This window comes from Bombina bombina, chromosome 6 (assembly GCF_027579735.1).
Source record: "Bombina bombina isolate aBomBom1 chromosome 6, aBomBom1.pri, whole genome shotgun sequence".
NCBI classification, from domain to species: Eukaryota; Metazoa; Chordata; class Amphibia; order Anura; family Bombinatoridae; genus Bombina; species Bombina bombina.
In genome coordinates this window covers 913,181,352-913,201,372 of record NC_069504.1, presented here as the reverse complement: position 1 = coordinate 913,201,372, position 20,021 = coordinate 913,181,352, and the positions used below count along the sequence as shown (strand labels likewise).

The 20,021-nt window shown below is 41.9% G+C and overlaps 1 protein-coding gene across 2 annotated transcripts in view; it reads right to left on the bottom strand.

Annotated features, from left to right (window-relative positions):
• The window catches only part of CTNNA1 (catenin alpha 1), a 177,369-nt gene that overhangs the window by 108,095 nt on the left and 49,253 nt on the right, over nucleotides 1-20,021 (bottom strand). For both annotated transcript variants that reach the window (XM_053718551.1, XM_053718552.1), the window contains one exon: nucleotides 12,625-12,728. In XM_053718551.1, coding sequence (XP_053574526.1) covers nucleotides 12,625-12,728 — 104 coding nt within the window. The remainder of the gene's footprint in view (nucleotides 1-12,624; nucleotides 12,729-20,021) is intronic.

Sequence of the window (20,021 nt, the reverse complement as noted above, 5' to 3'; positions counted from 1 at the left end):
AGGAAGAAGTGTTCGAATGGATTCCATCTTGAACGATGGAACCTTGAGAAACTTGTTCAAGATCTTGAGATCTAAGATTGGTCTGAACGTTCCCTCTTTTTTGGGAACTATGAACAGATTGGAGTAGAACCCCATCCCTTGTTCTCCTAATGGAACAGGATGAATCACTCCCATTTTTAGCAGGTCTTCTACCCAATGTAAGAATGCCTGTCTTCTTATGTGGTCTGAAGACAACTGAGACCTGTGGAACCTCCCCCTTGGAGGAAGCCCCTTGAACTCCAGAGAATAACCTTGGGAGACTATTTCTAGCGCCCAAGGATCCAGAACATCTCTTGCCCCAGCCTGAGCGAAGAGAGAGAGTCTGCCCCCCACCAGATCCGGTCCCGGATCGGGGGCCCGCATTTCATGCTGTCTTGGTAGCAGTGGCAGGTTTCCTGGCCTGCTTTCCTTTGTTCCAGCCTTGCATAGGTCTCCAGGCTGGATTGGCTTGAGAAGTATTACCTTCCTGCTTAGAGGACGTAGCCCTTGGGGCTGATCCGTTTCTGCGAAAGGGACAAAACTTAGGTTTATTTTTGGTCTTGAAAAGACCTATCCTGAGGAAGGGCGTGGCCCTTGCCCCCAGTGATATCAGAGATAATCTCTTTCAAGTCAGGGCCAAAGAGTGTTTTCCCCTTGAAAGGAATGTCAAGCAATTTGTTCTTGGAAGACGCATCCGCTGCCCTAGATTTTAACCAAAGCGCTCTGCGCCACAATAGCAAACCCAGAATTTTTTCGCCGCTAACCTAGCCAATTGCAAGGTGGCGTCTAGGGTGAAAGAATTAGCCAATTTAAGAGCACGAATTCTGTCCATAATCTCCTCATAAGAAGAAGAATTACTAATAATCGCCTTTCCTAGCTCATCAAACTAGAAACACGCGGCTACAGTGACAGGGACAATGCATGCAATTGGTTGTAGAAGGGAACCTTGCTGAACAAACATCTTTAGCAGACCTTCTAATTTTTTATCCATAGGATCTTGGAAAGCACAACTATCTTCTATGGGTATAGTGGCGCGCTTGTGTAGAGTAGAAACCGCCCCCTCGACCTTGGGGACTGTCTGCCATCAGTCCTTTCTGGGGTCGACTATAGGAAAACAATTTTATAAATATGGGGGGAGGTACTAAAGGTATACCGGGCCTGTCCCATTCTTTACTAACAATGTACGCCACCCGCTTGGATATAGGAAAAGCTTCGGGGGGCCCCGGGGCCTCTAAGAACTTTTCCATTTTACATAGTGGTTCTGGAATGACCAGATAATCACAATCATCCAAATTGGATAACACCTCCTTAAGCAGAGCGCGGAGATGTTCCAACTTAAAGTTAAAATTAATCACATCAGGTTCAGCTTGTTGAGAAATGTTTCCTGAATCTGAAATTTCTCCCTCAGACAAAACCTCCCTGGCCCCCTCAGACTGGTGTAGGGGCCCTTCAGAAACCATATCATCAGCGTTCTCATGCTCTACAGAATTTTCTAAGACAGAGCAGTCGCGCTTTCGCTGATAAGTGGGCATATTGGCTAAAATGTTTTTGATAGAATTATCCATTACAGCCGTTAAATGTTGCATAGTAAGGAGTATTGGCGCACTAGATGTACTAGGGGCCTCCTGTATGGGCAAGACTGGTGTAGACGAAGTAGGGGATGATGCAGTACCATGCTTACTCCCCTCACTTGAGGAATCATCTTCGGCATCATTTTTACTAAATTTTTTTATGACATAAAATACATATAGTTAAATGAGAAGGAACCTTGGTTTCCCCACAGTCAGAACACAATCTATCTGGTAGTTCAGACATGTTAAACAGGCATAAACTTGATAACAAAGCACAAAAAACGTTTTAAAATAAAACCGTTACTGTCACTTTAAATTTTAAACTAAACACACTTTATTACTGCAATTGCGAAAAAGTATGAAGGAATTGTTCAAAATTCACCAAAGTGTCTTAAAGCCTTAAAAGTATTGCACACCAAATTTGGAAGCTTTAACCCTTAAAATAACGGAACCGGAGCCGTTTTTATATTTAACCCCTTTACAGTCCCTGGAATCTGCTTTGCTGAGACCCAACCAAGCCCAAAGGGGAATACGATACCAAATGATGCCTTCAGAAAGACTTTTCTATGTATCAGAGCTCCACACACATGCAGCTGCATGCCATGCTGTCCTCAAAAACAAGTGCGCCATACCGGCGCGAAAATGAGGCTCTGACTATGATTAGGGAAAGCCCCTAAAGAATAAGGTGTCAAAAACAGTGCCTGCCGATATAATCATATCAAAATACCCAGAATAAATGATTCCTCAAGGCTAAATATGTGTTAATAATGAATCGATTTAGCCCAGAAAAAGTCTACAGTCTTAATAAGCCCTTGTGAAGCCCTTATTTACTATCTTAATAAAAATGGCTTACCGGATCCCATAGGGAAAATGACAGCTTCCAGCATTACATCGTCTTGTTAGAATGTGTCATACCTCAAGCAGTAAGAGACTGCACACTGTTCCCCCAACTGAAGTTAATTGCTCTCAACAGTCCTGTGTGGAACAGCCATGGATTTTAGTTACGGTGCTAAAATCATTTTCCTCATACAAACAGAAATCTTCATCTCTTTTCTGTTTCTGAGTAAATAGTACATACCAGCACTATTTTAAAATAACAAACTCTTGATTGAATAATAAAAACTACAGTTAAACACTAAAAAACTCTAAGCCATCTCCGTGGAGATGTTGCCTGTACAACGGCAAAGAGAATGACTGGGGTAGGCGGAGCCTAGGAGGGATCATGTGACCAGCTTTGCTGGGCTCTTTGCCATTTCCTGTTGGGGAAGAGAATATCCCACAAGTAAGGATGACGCCGTGGACCGGACACACCTATGTTGGAGAAATATCCGATCTTTATGAAACTTATACCCCAGTGTCTTAATGCTTTGAAAGTATTGCACACCAATTTTCAAGCCACTTAACCCTTAAATGTCCAAACCGGAGCTAAAATAACAATTAACCGGTTTAAACACACTACAGTCCCTGCCACAGTCTTTGCTGCGGCGTTTACCTTCCTTAGGGGTTATTCACACCAGTAATAAGCCTCTCTGAAGTCCTTTTCTAAGCCTCTGGACCTTCCACGTGAAGCTGCATGAACTGCCTAGTGAAAAGTAACTGTGCAACTGAGGCGCGAAAATGAGGCCTCCTCCCTCTGCATTCCAGAGTGAAGGGGCCTTTCTGACAAGATTAGGTGTCTAAATGGCTGCCAGGCGCAAATAAAGTTCCCAAAAGTGTTTCAAAGTTTGTAAAACACTCCAAATGTCACCTAAACATGATAAAAACCAAGCGACTTAGCCCATAATAGTGTCAACCAGCATAGAGCCCAAGTTATAAGCCTTAATTCTGTTACTGAGTCTAAGAAAATGGCTTACCTATCCCAGAAGGGAAAACTTCTAGCATTACTAGGTCTTGTTAGAAAAGTGACTGATCATACCTGAAGCAGATAAGCCTGCAAACTGTTCCCCCCAACTGAAGTTCTCTGGTTTCAACAGTCCTGCGTGGGAACAGCAATGGATTTTAGTTACTGGTGATGTTATATTGGTTTCACTGGTAAAAATAAATAAATTGAAATGGGTATATATTTGTTTTTTGTTAAGTTGCCTAATAATTATGCACAGTAATAGTCACCTGCACACACAGATATCCCCCTAAAACTAAAAACAAACTAAAAACAGAATTTATGCTTACCTGATAAATTACTTTCTCCAACGGTGTGTCCGGTCCACGGCGTCATCCTTACTTGTGGGATATTCTCTTCCCCAACAGGAAATGGCAAAGAGCCCAGCAAAGCTGGTCACATGATCCCTCCTAGGCTCCGCCTTCCCCAGTCATTCGACCGACGTAAAGGAGGAATATTTGCATAGGAGAAATCATATGATACCGTGGTGACTGTAGTTAAAGAAAATAAATTATCAGACCTGATTAAAAAACCAGGGCGGGCCGTGGACCGGACACACCGTTGGAGAAAACAGAATTTATGTTTACCTGATAAATTACTTTCTCCAACATAGGTGTGTCCGGTCCACGGCGTCATCCTTACTTGTGGGAACCAATACCAAAGCTTTAGGACACGGATGATGGGAGGGAGCAAATCAGGTCACCTAGATGGAAGGCACCACGGCTTGCAAAACCTTTCTCCCAAAAATAGCCTCAGAAGAAGCAAAAGTATCAAATTTGTAAAATTTAGTAAAAGTGTGCAGTGAAGACCAAGTCGCTGCCTTACATATCTGATCAACAGAAGCCTCGTTCTTGAAGGCCCATGTGGAAGCCACGGCCCTAGTGGAATGAGCTGTGATTCTTTCAGGAGGCTGCCGTCCGGCAGTCTCGTAAGCCAATCTGATGATGCTTTTAAGCCAAAAAGAGAGAGAGGTAGAAGTTGCTTTTTGACCTCTCCTTTTACCAGAATAAACAACAAACAAGGAAGATGTTTGTCTGAAATCCTTTGTAGCATCTAAATAGAATTTTAGAGCACGAACCACATCCAAATTGTGCAACAAACGTTCCTTCTTTGAAACTGGATTCGGACACAAAGAAGGCACGACTATCTCCTGGTTAATGTTTTTGTTAGAAACAACTTTCGGAAGAAAACCAGGTTTAGTACGCAAAACCACCTTATCTGCATGGAACACCAGATAAGGAGGAGAACACTGCAGAGCAGATAACTCTGAAACTCTTCTAGCAGAAGAAATTGCAACCAAAAACAAAACTTTCCAAGATAATAACTTAATATCTACGGAATGTAAGGGTTCAAACGGAACCCCCTGAAGAACTGAAAGAACTAAATTGAGACTCCAAGGAGGAGTCAAAGGTTTGTAAACAGGCTTGATTCTAACCAGAGCCTGAACAAAAGCTTGAACATCTGGCACAGCCGCCAGCTTTTTGTGAAGTAAAACAGACAAAGCAGAAATCTGTCCCTTCAAAGAACTTGCAGATAATCCTTTCTCCAAACCTTCTTGAAGAAAGGATAGAATCTTAGGAATTTTTATCTTGTTCCATGGGAATCCTTTAGATTCACACCAACAGATATATTTTTTCCATATTTTATGGTAGATTTTTCTAGTTACAGGCTTTCTGGCCTGAACAAGAGTATCAATGACAGAATCTGAGAACCCTCGCTTTGATAAAATCAAGCGTTCAATCTCCAAGCAGTCAGTTGGAGTGAGGCCAGATTCGGATGTTCGAACGGACCTTGAACAAGAAGGTCCTGTCTCAAAGGTAGCTTCCATGGTGGAGCCGATGACATATTCACCAGGTCTGCATACCAAGTCCTGCGTGGCCACGCAGGAGCTATCAAGATCACCGATGCCCTCTCCTGATTGATCCTGGCTACCAGCCTGGGGATGAGAGGAAACGGTGGGAATACATAAGCTAGGTTGAAGGTCCAAGGTGCTACTAGTGCATCTACTAGAGTCGCCTTGGGATCCCTGGATCTGGACCCGTAGCAAGGAACCTTGAAGTTCTGACGAGAGGCCATCAGATCCATGTCTGGAATGCCCCACAATTGAGTAATTTGGGCAAAGATTTCCGGATGGAGTTCCCACTCCCCCGGATGAAATGTCTGACAACTCAGAAAATCCGCTTCCCAATTTTCCACTCCTGGGATGTGGATTGCAGACAAGTGGCAGGAGTGAGTCTCCGCCCATTGAATGATTTTGGTCACTTCTTCCATCGCCAGGGAACTCCTTGTTCCCCCTTGATGGTTGATATACGCAACAGTCGTCATGTTGTCTGATTGAAACCGTATGAATTTGGCCTTTGCTAGCTGAGGCCAAGCCTTGAGAGCATTGAATATCGCTCTCAGTTCCAGAATATTTATCGGGAGAAGAGATTCTTCCCGAGACCAAAGACCCTGAGCTTTCAGGAGTTCCCAGACCGCGCCCCAGCCCACCAGACTGGCGTCGGTCGTGACAATGACCCACTCTGGTCTGCGGAAGCTCATCCCCTGTGACAGGTTGTCCAGGGTCAGCCACCAACGGAGTGAATCTCTGGTCCTCTGATCTACTTGTATCGTCGGAGACAAGTCTGTATAATCCCCATTCCACTGACTGAGCATGCACAGTTGTAAAGGTCTCAGATGAATTCGCGCAAAAGGAACTTTGTCCATTGCCGCGACCATCAAACCTATTACTTCCATGCACTGCGCTATGGAAGGAAGAGGAACAGAATGAAGTACTTGACAAGAGCTTAGAAGTTTTGATTTTCTGGCCTCTGTCAGAAAAATCCTCATTTCTAAGGAGTCTATTATTGTTCCCAAGAAGGGAACTCTTGTTGACGGAGATAGAGAACTTTTTTCTACGTTCATTTTCCACCCGTGAGATCTGAGAAAGGCCAGGACAATGTCCGTATGAGCCTTTGCTTGTGGTAGGGACGACGCTTGAATCAGTATGTCGTCCAAGTAAGGTACTACTGCAATGCCCCTTGGTCGTAGCAGCGCTAGAAGGGACCCTAGTACCTTTGTGAAAATTCTTGGAGCAGTGGCTAATCCGAATGGAAGTGCCACAAACTGGTAATGCTTGTCCAGAAAGGCGAACCTTAGGAACCGATGATGTTCCTTGTGGATAGGAATATGTAGATACGAATCCTTTAAATCCACCGTGGTCATGAATTGACCTTCCTGGATGGAAGGAAGAATTGTCCGAATGGTTTCCATTTTGAACGATGGAACCTTGAGAAACTTGTTTAGGATCTTGAGATCTAAGATTGGTCTGAATGTTCCCTCTTTTTTGGGAACTATGAACAGATTGGAGTAGAATCCCATCCCTTGTTCTCCTAATGGAACAGGATGAATCACTCCCATTTTTAACAGGTCTTCTACACAATGTAAGAATGCCTGTCTTTTTATGTGGTCTGAAGACAATTGAGACCTGTGGAACCTCCCCCTTGGGGGAAGCCCCTTGAATTCCAGAAGATAACCTTGGGAGACTAGTTCTAGCGCCCAAGGATCCAGAACATCTCTTGCCCAAGCCTGAGCGAAGAGAGAAAGTCTGCCCCCCACCAGATCCGGTCCCGGATCGGGGGCCAACATCTCATGCTGTCTTGGTAGCAGTGGCAGGTTTCTTGGCCTGCTTACCCTTGTTCCAGCCTTGCATTGGCCTCCAGGCTGGCTTGGCTTGAGAAGTATTACCCTCTTGCTTAGAGGATGTAGCACTTGGGGCTGGTCCGTTTCTGCGAAAGGGACGAAAATTTGGTTTATTTTTAGCCTTGAAAGACCTATCCTGAGGAAGGGCGTGGCCCTTACCCCCAGTGATATCAGAAATAATCTCTTTCAAGTCAGGGCCAAACAGCGTTTTCCCCTTGAAAGGTATGTTAAGCAATTTGTTCTTGGAAGACGCATCCGCTGACCAAGATTTTAGCCAAAGCGCTCTGCGCGCCACAATAGCAAACCCTGAATTTTTCGCCGCTAATCTAGCCAATTGCAAAGTGGCGTCTAAAGTAAAAGAGTTAGCCAATTTGAGAGCATGAATTCTGTCCATAATCTCCTCATAAGAAGAATCTTTATTGAGCGACTTTTCTAGTTCATCGAACCAGAAACACGCTGCTGTAGTGACAGGAACTATGCATGAAATTGGTTGTAGAAGGTAACCTTGCTGAACAAACATCTTTTTAAGCAAACCCTCTAATTTTTTATCCATAGGATCTTTAAAAGCACAACTATCTTCTATAGGGATAGTAGTGCGTTTGTTTAGAGTAGAAACCGCCCCCTCGACCTTGGGGACTGTCTGCCATAAGTCCTTTCTGGGGTCGACCATAGGAAACAATTTCTTAAATATAGGGGGAGGGACAAAAGGTATGCCAGGCCTTTCCCATTCTTTGTTTACAATGTCCGCCACCCGCTTGGGTATAGGAAAAGCTTCGGGGGGCCCCGGGACCTCTAGGAACTTGTCCATCTTACATAATTTCTCTGGGATGACCAAATTCTCACAATCATCCAGAGTAGATAACACCTCCTTAAGCAGAGCGCGGAGATGTTCCAATTTAAATTTGAATGTAATCACATCAGGTTCAGCTTGTTGAGAAATTTTCCCTGAATCTGAAATTTCTCCCTCAGACAAAACCTCCCTGGCCCCCTCAGACTGGTGTAGGGGCACTTCAGAACCAATATCATCAGCGTCCTCATGCTCTTCAGTATTTTCTAAAACAGAGCAGTCGCGCTTTCGCTGATAAGTGGGCATTTTGGCTAAAATGTTTTTGATAGAATTATCCATTACAGCCGTTAATTGTTGCATAGTAAGGAGTATTGGCGCACTAGATGTACTAGGGGCCTCCTGTGTGGGCAAGACTGGCGTAGACGAAGGAGGGGATGATGCAGTACCATGCTTACTCCCCTCACTTGAGGAATCATCTTGGGCATCATTTTCTCTAAATTTTGTGTCACATAAATCACATCTATTTAAATGAGAAGGAACCTTGGCTTCCCCACATACAGAACACAGTCTATCTGATAGTTCAGACATGTTAAACAGGCATAAACTTGATAACAAAGTACAAAAAACGTTTTAAAATAAAACCGTTACTGTCACTTTAAATTTTAAACTGAACACACTTTATTACTGCAATTGCGAAAAAATATGAAGGAATTGTTCAAAATTCACCAAAATTTCACCACAGTGTCTTAAAGCCTTAAAAGTATTGCACACCAAATTTGGAAGCTTTAACTCTTAAAATAACGGAACCGGACCCAACCAAGCCCAAAGGGGAATACGATACCAAATGACGCCTTCGGTAAGCTTTTTCTATGTATCTGAGCTCCTCACACATGCATCTGCATGTCTTGCTTCCCAAAAACAACTGCGCAATAGAGGCGCGAAAATGAGGCTCTGCCTATGATTAGAGAAGGCCCCCAGTGAAAAAGGTGTCCAATACAGTGCCTGCCGGTTATTTTACATAATTCCCAAGAATAAAATAACTCCTCAAAACTATGAAGTATTAAAAATGCTTATATATCAATCGTTTTAGCCCAGAAAAATGTCTACCAGTCTTTAAAGCCCTTGTGAAGCCCTTTATTCTCATTTAATAAAAATGGCTTACCGGATCCCATAGGGAAAATGACAGCTTCCAGCATTACCAAGTCTTGTTAGAAATGTGTCATACCTCAAGCAGCAAAAGTCTGCTCACTGTTTCCCCCAACTGAAGTTAATTCCTCTCAACAGTCCTGTGTGGAAACAGCCATCGATTTTAGTAACGGTTGCTAAAATCATTTTCCTCTTACAAACAGAAATCTTCATCTCTTTTCTGTTTCAGAGTAAATAGTACATACCAGCACTATTTTAAAATAACAAACTCTTGATTGAAGAATAAAAACTACAGTTAAACACTAAAAAACTCTAAGCCATCTCCGTGGAGATGTTGCCTGTACAACGGCAAAGAGAATGACTGGGGAAGGCGGAGCCTAGGAGGGATCATGTGACCAGCTTTGCTGGGCTCGTTGCCATTTCCTGTTGGGGAAGAGAATATCCCACAAGTAAGGATGACGCTGTGGACCGGACACACCTATGTTGGAGAAATCTTCATCACTTTCTGTTGTAAAGTAAATAGTACAAACCGGCACTATTTTAAAATAAACTCTTGATAGAAGAAATAAAACTACAACTAACACCACATACTCTTTACCATCCCCGTGGAGATGCTACTTGTACAGAGCGGCAAAGAGAATGACTGGGGGGCGGAGCCAGAGGGGGGGCTATATGGACAGCTTTGCTGTGTGCTCTCTGCCATTTCCTGTAGGGAATGAGAATATCCCACAAGTAAGGATGAAGCCGTGGACCGGACACACCAATGTAGGAGAAAAGGTACTGGCTGATTTTAGCCAATAATAATAATTTTGAACAACTTTGCAATTTACTTTTATAAATTTGTGTTCTCTTGATATTATTTGTTGAAAGCTAAACTTAGGTAGGTTCATATGCTACGTTATGTGCCCTTGAAGGCCACCTCGTATTTCAGTGCATTTTGAAAGATCTAACTCATGTGTGCCATATACATAATATTGTGCTCACTACTGTGTAGTTAATTATGAGTCAACACTGATTGACTAAAATGCAAGTCTGCCTAAAGAACGGAGATAAGGCCAGGGGGCAGTCTGCAGAGGCTTAGATACAAGGTAATCACGGAGGTAAAAAAGAAAATTTATGCTTACCTGATAAATTTCTTTTTTGACACGATGAGTCCATGGATCATCTTAATTACTAATGGGATATTCACCTCCTGGTCAGCAGGAGGCAAAGAGCACCACAGCAGAGCTGTTAAATAGCTCCTCCCTTCCCTCCCACTCCAGTCATTCGACCGAAGTTAGGAAGAGAAAGAAAAAGCCAAGGTGCAGAGGTGTCTGAAGTTTACAATAACCCAGTACCTGTCTAAAAGAACAGGGCGGGCCGTGGACTCATCGTGTCAAAAAAACAATTTATGTAAGAACTTACCTGATAAATTCATTTCTTTCATATTAGCAAGAGTCCATGAGCTAGTGACGTATGGGATATACATTCCTACCAGGAGGGGCAAAGTTTCCCAAACCTTAAAATGCCTATAAATACACCCCTTACCACACCCACAAATCAGTTTAACGAATAGCCAAGAAGTGGGGTGATAAGAAAAAAAGTGCAAAAGCATATAAAATAAGGAATTGGAATAATTTTGCTTTATACAAAAAAATCATAACCACCACAAAAAGGGTGGGCCTCATGGACTCTTGCTAATATGAAAGAAATGAATTTATCAGGTAAGTTCTTACATAAATTATGTTTTCTTTCATGTAACTAGCAAGAGTCCATGAGCTAGTGACGTATGGGATAATGACTACCCAAGATGTGGATCTTTCCACGCAAGAGTCACTAGAGAGGGAGGGATAAAATAAAGACAGCCAATTCCTGCTGAAAATAATCCACACCCAAAATAAAGTGTAAATGAAAACATAAGCAGAAGATTCAAACTGAAACCGCTGCCTGAAGTACTTTTCTACCAAAAACTGCTTCAGAAGAAGAAAATACATCAAAATGGTAGAATTTAGTAAAAGTATGCAAAGAGGATCAAGTTGCTGCTTTGCAAATCTGATCAACCGAAGCTTCATTCCTAAAAGCCCAGGAAGTAGAAACTGACCTAGTAGAATGAGCTGTAATCCTTTGAGGCGGAGTTTTACCCGACTCGACAGGCATGATGAATTAAAGATTTCAACCAAGATGCCAAAGAAATGGCAGAAGCTTTCTGGCCTTTTCTAGAACCGGAAAAGATAACAAATAGACTAGAAGTCTTTCGGAAAGACTTAGTAGCTTCAACATAATATTTCAAAGCTCTAACAACATCCAAAGAATGCAACGATTTCTCCTTAGAATTCTTAGGATTAGGACATAATGAGGGAACCACAATTTCTCTACTAATGTTGTTGGAATTCACAACCTTAGGTAAAAATTCAAAAGAAGTTCGCAACACCGCCTTATCCTGATGAAAAAATCAGAAAAGGAGACTCGCAAGAAAGAGCAGATAATTCAGAGACTCTTCTGGCAGAAGAGATCGCCAAAAGGAACAAAACTTTCCAAGAAAGTAATTTAATGTCCAATGAATGCATGGGTTCAAAAAGAGGAGCCTGAAGAGCCCCCAGAACCAAATTCAAACTCCAAGGAGGAGAAATTGACTTAATGACAGGTTTTATACGAACCAAAGCTTGTACAAAACAATGAATATCAGGAAGATTAGCAATCTTTCTGTGAAAAGGAACAGAAAGAGCAGAGATTTGTCCTTTCAAAGAACTTGCGGATAAACCTTTATCTAAACCATCCTAAAGAAATTGTAAAATTCTCGGAATTCTAAAAGAATGCCAAGAAAAATGATGAGAAAGACACCAAGAAATATGTCTTCCAGACTCTATAATATATCTCTCTAGATACAGATTTACGAGCCTGTAACATAGTATTAATCACAGAGTCAGAGAAACCTCCAAGAATCAAGCGTCCAATCTCCATACCTTTAAATTTAAGGATTTGAGATCCTGATGGAAAAAAGGACCTTGCGACAGAAAGTCTGGTCTTAGCGGAAGAGTCCACGGATGGCAAGAGGCCACCCGGACAAGATCCACATACCAAAACCTATGAGGCCATGCCGGAGCTACCAGCAGAACAAACGAGCATTCCTTCAGAATCTTGGAGATTACTCTTGGAAGAAGAACTAGAGGCGGAAAGATATAGGCAGGATGATACTTCCAAGGAAGTGATAATGCATCCACTGCTTCCGCCTGAGGATCCCGGGATCTGGACAGATACCTGGGAAGTTTCTTGTTTAGATGAGACGCCATCAGATCTATTTCTGGAAGCTCCCACATTTGAACAATCTGAAGAAATACCTCTGGGTGATTTTAGAAAATGTTTGAGCTTGCCTCTTTAAAAGGGACACTTAAGTCGGCTGCCTTGAGGTTCATTGAAAAATGACAATGGCCAGACATCTTATTTTACATTTATACAGCTGGTGGCATATATAATCTTCATAATTAAGCACAAACACAAAAAGAAAAGCAAATGATGAATTTCACAACACATTTAACAGACACACAGAACCAGTATTTACATACCTGAGAAACTAGTGGCTCAAGCAACCGCTCAACTGCTAAAGTCCGTATTTCTAAGCTTTTCGGGTCCCATTTGAAATTTATATTTCCTGTATTTAGAGTCATTTCTAGAGACAAAAAAAAAAAATTGACATGTGCAAAGATAAAAAGCATCAACTGTTACATTTAACATTGGTTAAAGTGATGGTAAATCCTAGCATTTCAAAAACGCTAGGATTTACCATAACTAAAAATAAAGGCCTTTATTTCGCTGCGGCTTCACTGCTTAGCTAAGCGGTTCTGATGGCCCACAGCACTGCTCATTTTTTTCAATGAGGTGACATTTCCACCTATTAGCCAAAAGTCATGCTGGCCGATCAACATTATGCTGTAGGCCCGCACGGCTATTGGCTACGAGGTCAAAACGCTGCAGCAAAATAAAGGCATCTTTTCATCCATTTTTTTTTTAAACCAATGAATGTTGCATTTTAAACCAATTTGATGTTGCATTTAAAACCAATTTAATGTTGCATTTAAAACCAATTTAATGTTGCATTTAAAACCAATTTAATGTTGCATTTAAAACCAATTTAAAGTTGCATTTAAAAATAAATGTATTCAAAATTAAAGAAATTAAAATATAGCTAAACATTTTAGATAAAACATGGTCTTAGAGAAAAAAAAGGGCTTTAACAGAGATAGATTTTATATATATATATATATATATATATATATATATATATATATATATATATATATATATATATATATATATATATATATAATATTGTGGATGGAAAAAAAATTGATAGAATAGTATAGTGTTGCAAGAGTATACCTAGCCTACTAAGTACACTACAAAATACCAACTCTAAAGTATAATTTAAGAGAAGGAAACTCAGTAAATGTGGTGCAAACCCATTTAAAATTATATCAGGCAAGCATAAAGAACGAAAGAGGTATATAATAAAACCTCAAAGACTGGGAATTCAGCACTCTTTTCCAAAAAAAATAAACTAAGCAACACAATTTGCATTTGAAGTGGTAGTATTTATTCACACACCGTGCTGAGCTCAGGCTCAACAAAATTGGCAACAACCATGTGATAGTGAAAAATGTTTTAAAAACAGTATTAAATACATAGTAAACAGTGCATTTAAACACTAGACTTTACTTGGACCGGTCCATATACCAAGACAAACTTCCTTGTGGAAAAACAACTTTTTATATAATAAAAGGAGATATACTTAAGTAAGAATGACAATTATGGAAAGATTGGTAAATTATGCACAAAATGCAGGTCTCATTTAAAGTGTGCAGACCAACAAGGTTTTAGTAAACTGTACATATAGAGTTACTGCTCATGTGCATAGCCACCTATATCATAAGCATATCATGAATTTAACTACAAAACTAGCAGACAATATGCTATATTTTGGCATAGTGAAATTCTAATACAGGAACACTTTAAATGCATACAACATCAATGATAATGCAGATGTTCTAAAGGTACCTGGAATACCAAAATAGTCCATATATGTTATTATAGGTAAAATAGCCAATGATGGATAAGGTATCAAGTTCTCTTTATAATAAGGAGATATTAAGTTGCAACTTGCAAAGTGTCATTTGCGTTCAAGACACATGAGCCAGATTTGGCAGAAAGGTGTGTTATGTCTTGCGGCACAGAAAGCAAAGATTTGTATTGCAGCGATGAATGGTTTAAACAAGTAAAGATGCAGGAGGATATCATATTAGTTGCTATATCCCTCTGTCAACTGCACCTAACTTGGTCTAGTCAAAGCAAAAGTCACAGCAAAGTAAAAGCAAGGTGGTTAGGAAACACAGGCAAAAATCAAAGATGCAGGAGGATACTGTGTATATAGATCCGTATCCCGCTGTCGACTACACCCGATTACTGCCAACTTGAACCTCCTTTCCTTCCATCAGACGGATGATTTTTTCGGATGTATGTAGAATCTGCTATGTTATCGAACTCCAAGCCTCTATGCCGCTCTGTTTTAATTCCAGAAGACCCAAATAGATTTCAGCTCACAAACTTTTGTGGCACACCTAAGTGACTCTGCTCCGATCCACAAGCAAACAAGCGTGTCTGGTCACATGAAAACGGTCAGCCAATTGTCGACGGGCGTTTCGCCCCCTCGTCACAAGAGAGACAGGGCTTCCTCAGGGCTGTGTAAATTGACGTATTCTTGGTCGCCTTTTAAACCAAATATACTCCGCCCTTATGGGAGGTGAACATTACTAGATACATTCAAGCATATATTAACAGGTAAAATACACAGTGTTTGCCAAGTAATTACTCTACTTGCTTCTAGCATAATAAATAAGGACATTTATGCTTACCTGATAAATTGATTTCTTTTACGATATACCGAGTCCACGGTTTCATCCTTTACTTGTGGTATATATTACTCCTGCTAACAGGAAGTGGCAAAGAGCACCACAGCAGAGCTGCTATATAGCTCCTCCCCTAACTCCCCCCAGTCATTCAACCGAAGGTATAGGAAGGGAAAGGGAAAGAACCATTAAAGTGCAGAGGTGACTGAAGTTTATATAAAAAATAAATCCTGTCTCAAAATGACAGGGTGGGCCGTGGACTCGGTATATCGTAAAAGAAATCAATATATCAGGTAAGCATAAATTTCCTTTTCTTTTACAAGATATACCGAGTCCACGATTTCATCCTTTACTTGTGGGATACCAATACCAAAGCTTTAGGACACGGATGAAAGGGAGGGACAAGACAGGATCCTAAACGGAAGGCACCACTGCTTGAAGCACCTTTCTCCCAAAAATAGCCTCAGAAGAAGCAAAAGTATCAAATTTGGAAAAAGTATGAAGGGAGGACCAAGTCGCATCCTTACAAATCTGTTCAACAGAAGCATCGTTTTTAAAAGCCCATGTGGAAGCCACAGCTCTAGAGGAATGAGCCGTAATCTTTTCAGGAGGCTGCTGTCCAGCAATCTCGTATACCAAAAGTATGATGCTTTTCAGCCAAAAAGAGAGGTAGCTGTAGCTTTTTGACCTCTACGCTTCCCAGAATAAACAACAAACGGAGAAGATGTTTAACGGAAATCCTTGGTTGCTTGCAAGTAAAACTTCAAAGCACGAACCACGTCTAAGTTATGTAACAGACGCTCCTTCTTAGAAGAAGGATTAGGACATAGAGAAGGAACAACAATTTCCTGATTAATATTCTTATTTGAAACAACCTTAGGAAGGAATCCAGGTTTAGTACGCAAAACCACCTTATCAGAATGGAATATAAGATAAGGGGAATCACATTGCAATGCAGAAAGCTCCGAAACTCTTCGAGCAGAAGAGATAGCAACTAAAAACAAAACTTTCCAAGATAACAGCTTAATATCTATGGAATGCATGGGTTCAAACGGAACCCCTTGAACATTAAGAACTAAATTCAAGCTCCATGGCGGAGCAATCGGTTTAAACACAGGCTTGATTCTGATTAAAGCCTGATAAAATGCCTGAACATCTGGGGCATCTGCCAGACGCTTGTGAAGCAAAATTGACAAAGCAGAAATTTGTCCCTTCAAGGAACTAGCTGATAATCCCTTCTCCAATCCTTCTTGGAGAAAAGACAAAATCCTAGGAATCCTGATCTTACTTCATGAGTAACCCTTGGATTCACACCAATAAAGATATTTACGCCATATCTTATGGTAAATTTTTCTAGTGACCGGCTTGCGAGCCTGAATCAGGGTATCAATGACCGGCTCAGAGAAACCCCGTTTAGATAAAATCAAGCGTTCAATCTCCAAGCAGTCAGCTGCAGAGAAGTTAGATTTGGATGTTGGAACGGACCTTGAATGAGAAGGTCCTTTCTCAATGGCAGTCTCCACGGTGGCAGAGACGACATGTCCACTAGATCTGCATACCAGGTCCTGCGTGGCCACACAGGCGCTATTAAAATTTGTGTTTGATTCTGGCAATCACACGAGGAAGGAGAGGAAAAGGTGGAAACACATAAGCCAGGTTGAACGACCAAGGTACTGCTAGAACATCTATCAGTACAGCCTGGGGATCCCTTGACCTGGACCCATAACGTGGAAGTTTGCATTCTGTCGAGATGCCATCAGATCCAATTCCGGTGTGCCCCATTGATGAATCAAGGTTGCAAACACCTCCGGATGGAGTTCCCACTCCCCTGGATAAAAAGTCTGACGACTTAGAAAATCCGCCTCCCAGTTCTCTACTCCTGGGATATAGATCGCAGACAGATGGCCAGAGTGAGTCTCCGCCCATAAGATTATCTTTGATACTTCTATCATCGCTAGAGAACTCGTTGTTCCCCCCTGATGATTGATATATGCCAGTGTCGTGATATTGTCCGACTAGAATCTTATGAATTTGGCCGAAGCCAACTGAGACCACGCCAGCAGCGCGTTGAATATCGCTCTCAGTTCCAGAAAATTGATTGGTAATTGAGACTCCGCCTGAGTCCACACACCCTGAGCCTTCAGGGAATTCCAGACTGCACCCCAGCCCAGAAAACTGGCGTCCGTCGTCACTGTTACCCAAGATGGTTTGCGGAAGCACATCCCTTGGGACAGATTGTCCTGCGACAACCACCACCGAAGGAGTCTCTGGTCTCTTGATCAAGATTTATCGGAGGAGATAAATTCGCATAATCCCCATTCCACTAGGAATGAAACTCTGGTCTGTGGAACTAGTGAACTATTTCCTACATTCACTTTCCAACCGTGAGTTCTCAGAAATAACAACACTATGTCCGTGTGAGAATTGGACAGATAAAATGTTGACGCCTGAATCAGGATATCGTCCAGATAGGGCGCCACTGCTATGCTTTGCGGCCTGAGAACCGCTAGAAGAGACCCTAGAACCTTTGTGAAGGGAACCGTGGCCAACCCGAAGGGCAGGGCCACAAACTGATAATGTTTGTCCTGAAATGCCAATCGCAGGAACTGATGGTGATCCTTGTGGATAGGGATGTGAAGATACGCATCCTTCAGGTCCACCGTGGTCATGTATTGACCCTCCTGGATCATAGGCAGAATTGTACGAATAGTCTCCATCTTGAACGATGGGACTGAGAAACTTGTTTAGACACTTGAGATCTAAAATCGGTCTGAAGGTTCCCTCTTTTTTGGGAACCACGAAAAGGTTTGAATAGAACCCCTGCCCTTGTTCCCGATCTGGAACTGGGCAAATTACACCCATGGTGTAGAGGTCTTTTACACAGCGTAAGAACGCCTTTTTGTCTGGTCTACAGATAATCGTGAAAGATGAAATCTTACCCGGGGGGGGGGGGGGAGTCTCTGAAATCCAACTGATACCCCGGGCCACAATTTCCAATGCCCAGGAATCCTATACATCCCTTGCCCAAGCCTCAGCAAAGAAAGAGTCTGCCCCAACTAGATCGGGGGCTGCCCCTTCATGCTGTCTTGGTAGCAGCAGCGGGCTTTTTGACTTGTTTACCTTTATTCCAGTTCTGATTAGGTCTCCAGACCGCCTTGTATTGCGCAAAGTTCCCTTCCTGCTTAGTGGAGGAAGGGGAAGCAGAGGATGTTCCTTTAAAATTTTGAAAGGAACGAAAATTATTTTGTTTACTCCTCATCTTGAGGCTCTTGTCCCGAGGTAGGGCGTGACCCTTACCTCCAGTAATGTCAGACATTATTTCCTTTAGTTCAGGCCCGAATAGGGTCTTACCCTTGAAGGGAATAGTCAAAAGCTTAGATTTAGACGATACGTCAGCCGACCATGACTTTAGCCATAACGCTCTACGTGCTACAATGGCAAAGCCTGCATTTTTCGCTGCTAACTTTGCAAGTTGAAAAGCAGCCTCCGTCATAATGAATTTGCTAGCTTAAGAGCCTTAATTCTGTCTAAAATGTCCTCTAAAAAGGTGTCTCAACCTTCAGAGACTCTTCCAGGGCGTCAAACCAAAAAGCAGCTGCAGTAGTTGCTGGAACCATGCAAGCTATAGGCTGTAAGAGAAAACCCTGGTGAACAAAAATTTTCTTTAGAAGACCCTCCAAATTTTTATCCATAGGGTTTTTAAACGCACAACTGTCCTCAATGGGTATAGTTGTACGTTTAGCTAAAGTAGAAATAGCTCCCTCCACCTTGGGAATCAATTGCCAAAAATCCCGCATGGTGTCAGTTATGGGAAACATTTTCTTAAAAGTAGGAGGGGGAGAAAACTGTATACCTGGTCTATCCCATTCCTTCTTAACAATTTCCGAAATTCTCTTAGGAACTGGAAAAACATCCGTGTAAGTAGGTACTTCCAAATATTTGTCCATTTTACACAATTTTTCTGGGGGAATCGTGATCGGGTCACAATCATCCAGAGTCGCCAGAACCTCCCTGAGCAACAGACGTTGGTGTTCCAGTTTAAATTTAAAGGACAAGACGTCCGAATCTGAGGTAATACATTTCCTGATTCTGAAAGTTCTCCTTCAGACACAAAATCCCTGACCCCCATATCAGAACACTGTGAGGGTGTATCGGAAATAGCCACTAGGGCATCAGAGGGATCAGCATTTACATCAGAACCCGGCCTACTGCGTTTACCCTGCAAAACTGGCAGTTTAGACAATACCTCTGTAAGGGTAGTAGACATCACTGCAGCCATATCTTGCAAAGTAAAAGAATTAGACGCACTAGAAGTACTTGGCGGGCGTTAAAGGTTGAGACACTTGGGGAGAATTAGGTGGCATATCAGACTGAACATCATCGTTAGACACACTTTCATTACCTAAAATGTAACCTTTACAGTGTAGGGCCCTTTCAATACAAGAAGGGCACAATGTAAGAGGGGGTTCCAAAACGACTTCTAAACACAGAGCATTGACTTTCTTCAATGTCAGACATGTTGAACAGGCTATGCAACACCACAGAAAAGTTAAACAGTTTATTTGAAAGTATAAAACAGTTTAACAAAAAAACGGTACTGCGCCTTTAAGAAATTAAAAAAGCGCAAAGTTCTGCAAAACCGCTAAGAATTAAACACAGATGCACAATTTTGAGATAATTCTGCCCTAAAAAGCATTCGGATATTGCACCCCAAGTAAGGACAGTTAAACAAATTATTTAATAAGGATAATGACGTTTTGACTAAAACTCTTAACGTTTATCCGCACCTCCTGTGGCGCCTACCTGCCCCCAGGGATTGTTAGAAGACACTCCAAATCACTCCGGTACAGGAGTAATTAGTTTGGGCCCAACCGGAGCTGAATGCTACTGCCTGTAAGGAAACTGCGCAACTGAGGCGCGAAAACAGGCTCCGCCCATCTACTAAGATGTATGCTAAGCTCAAACACAGCATGTAAAACATCCCAAATAAGCCATGTGGGTATAACAAACACTAAAAAAAAAAAAAAAAAAAAAAAAGTGCAATATTAGCCATGTGGACC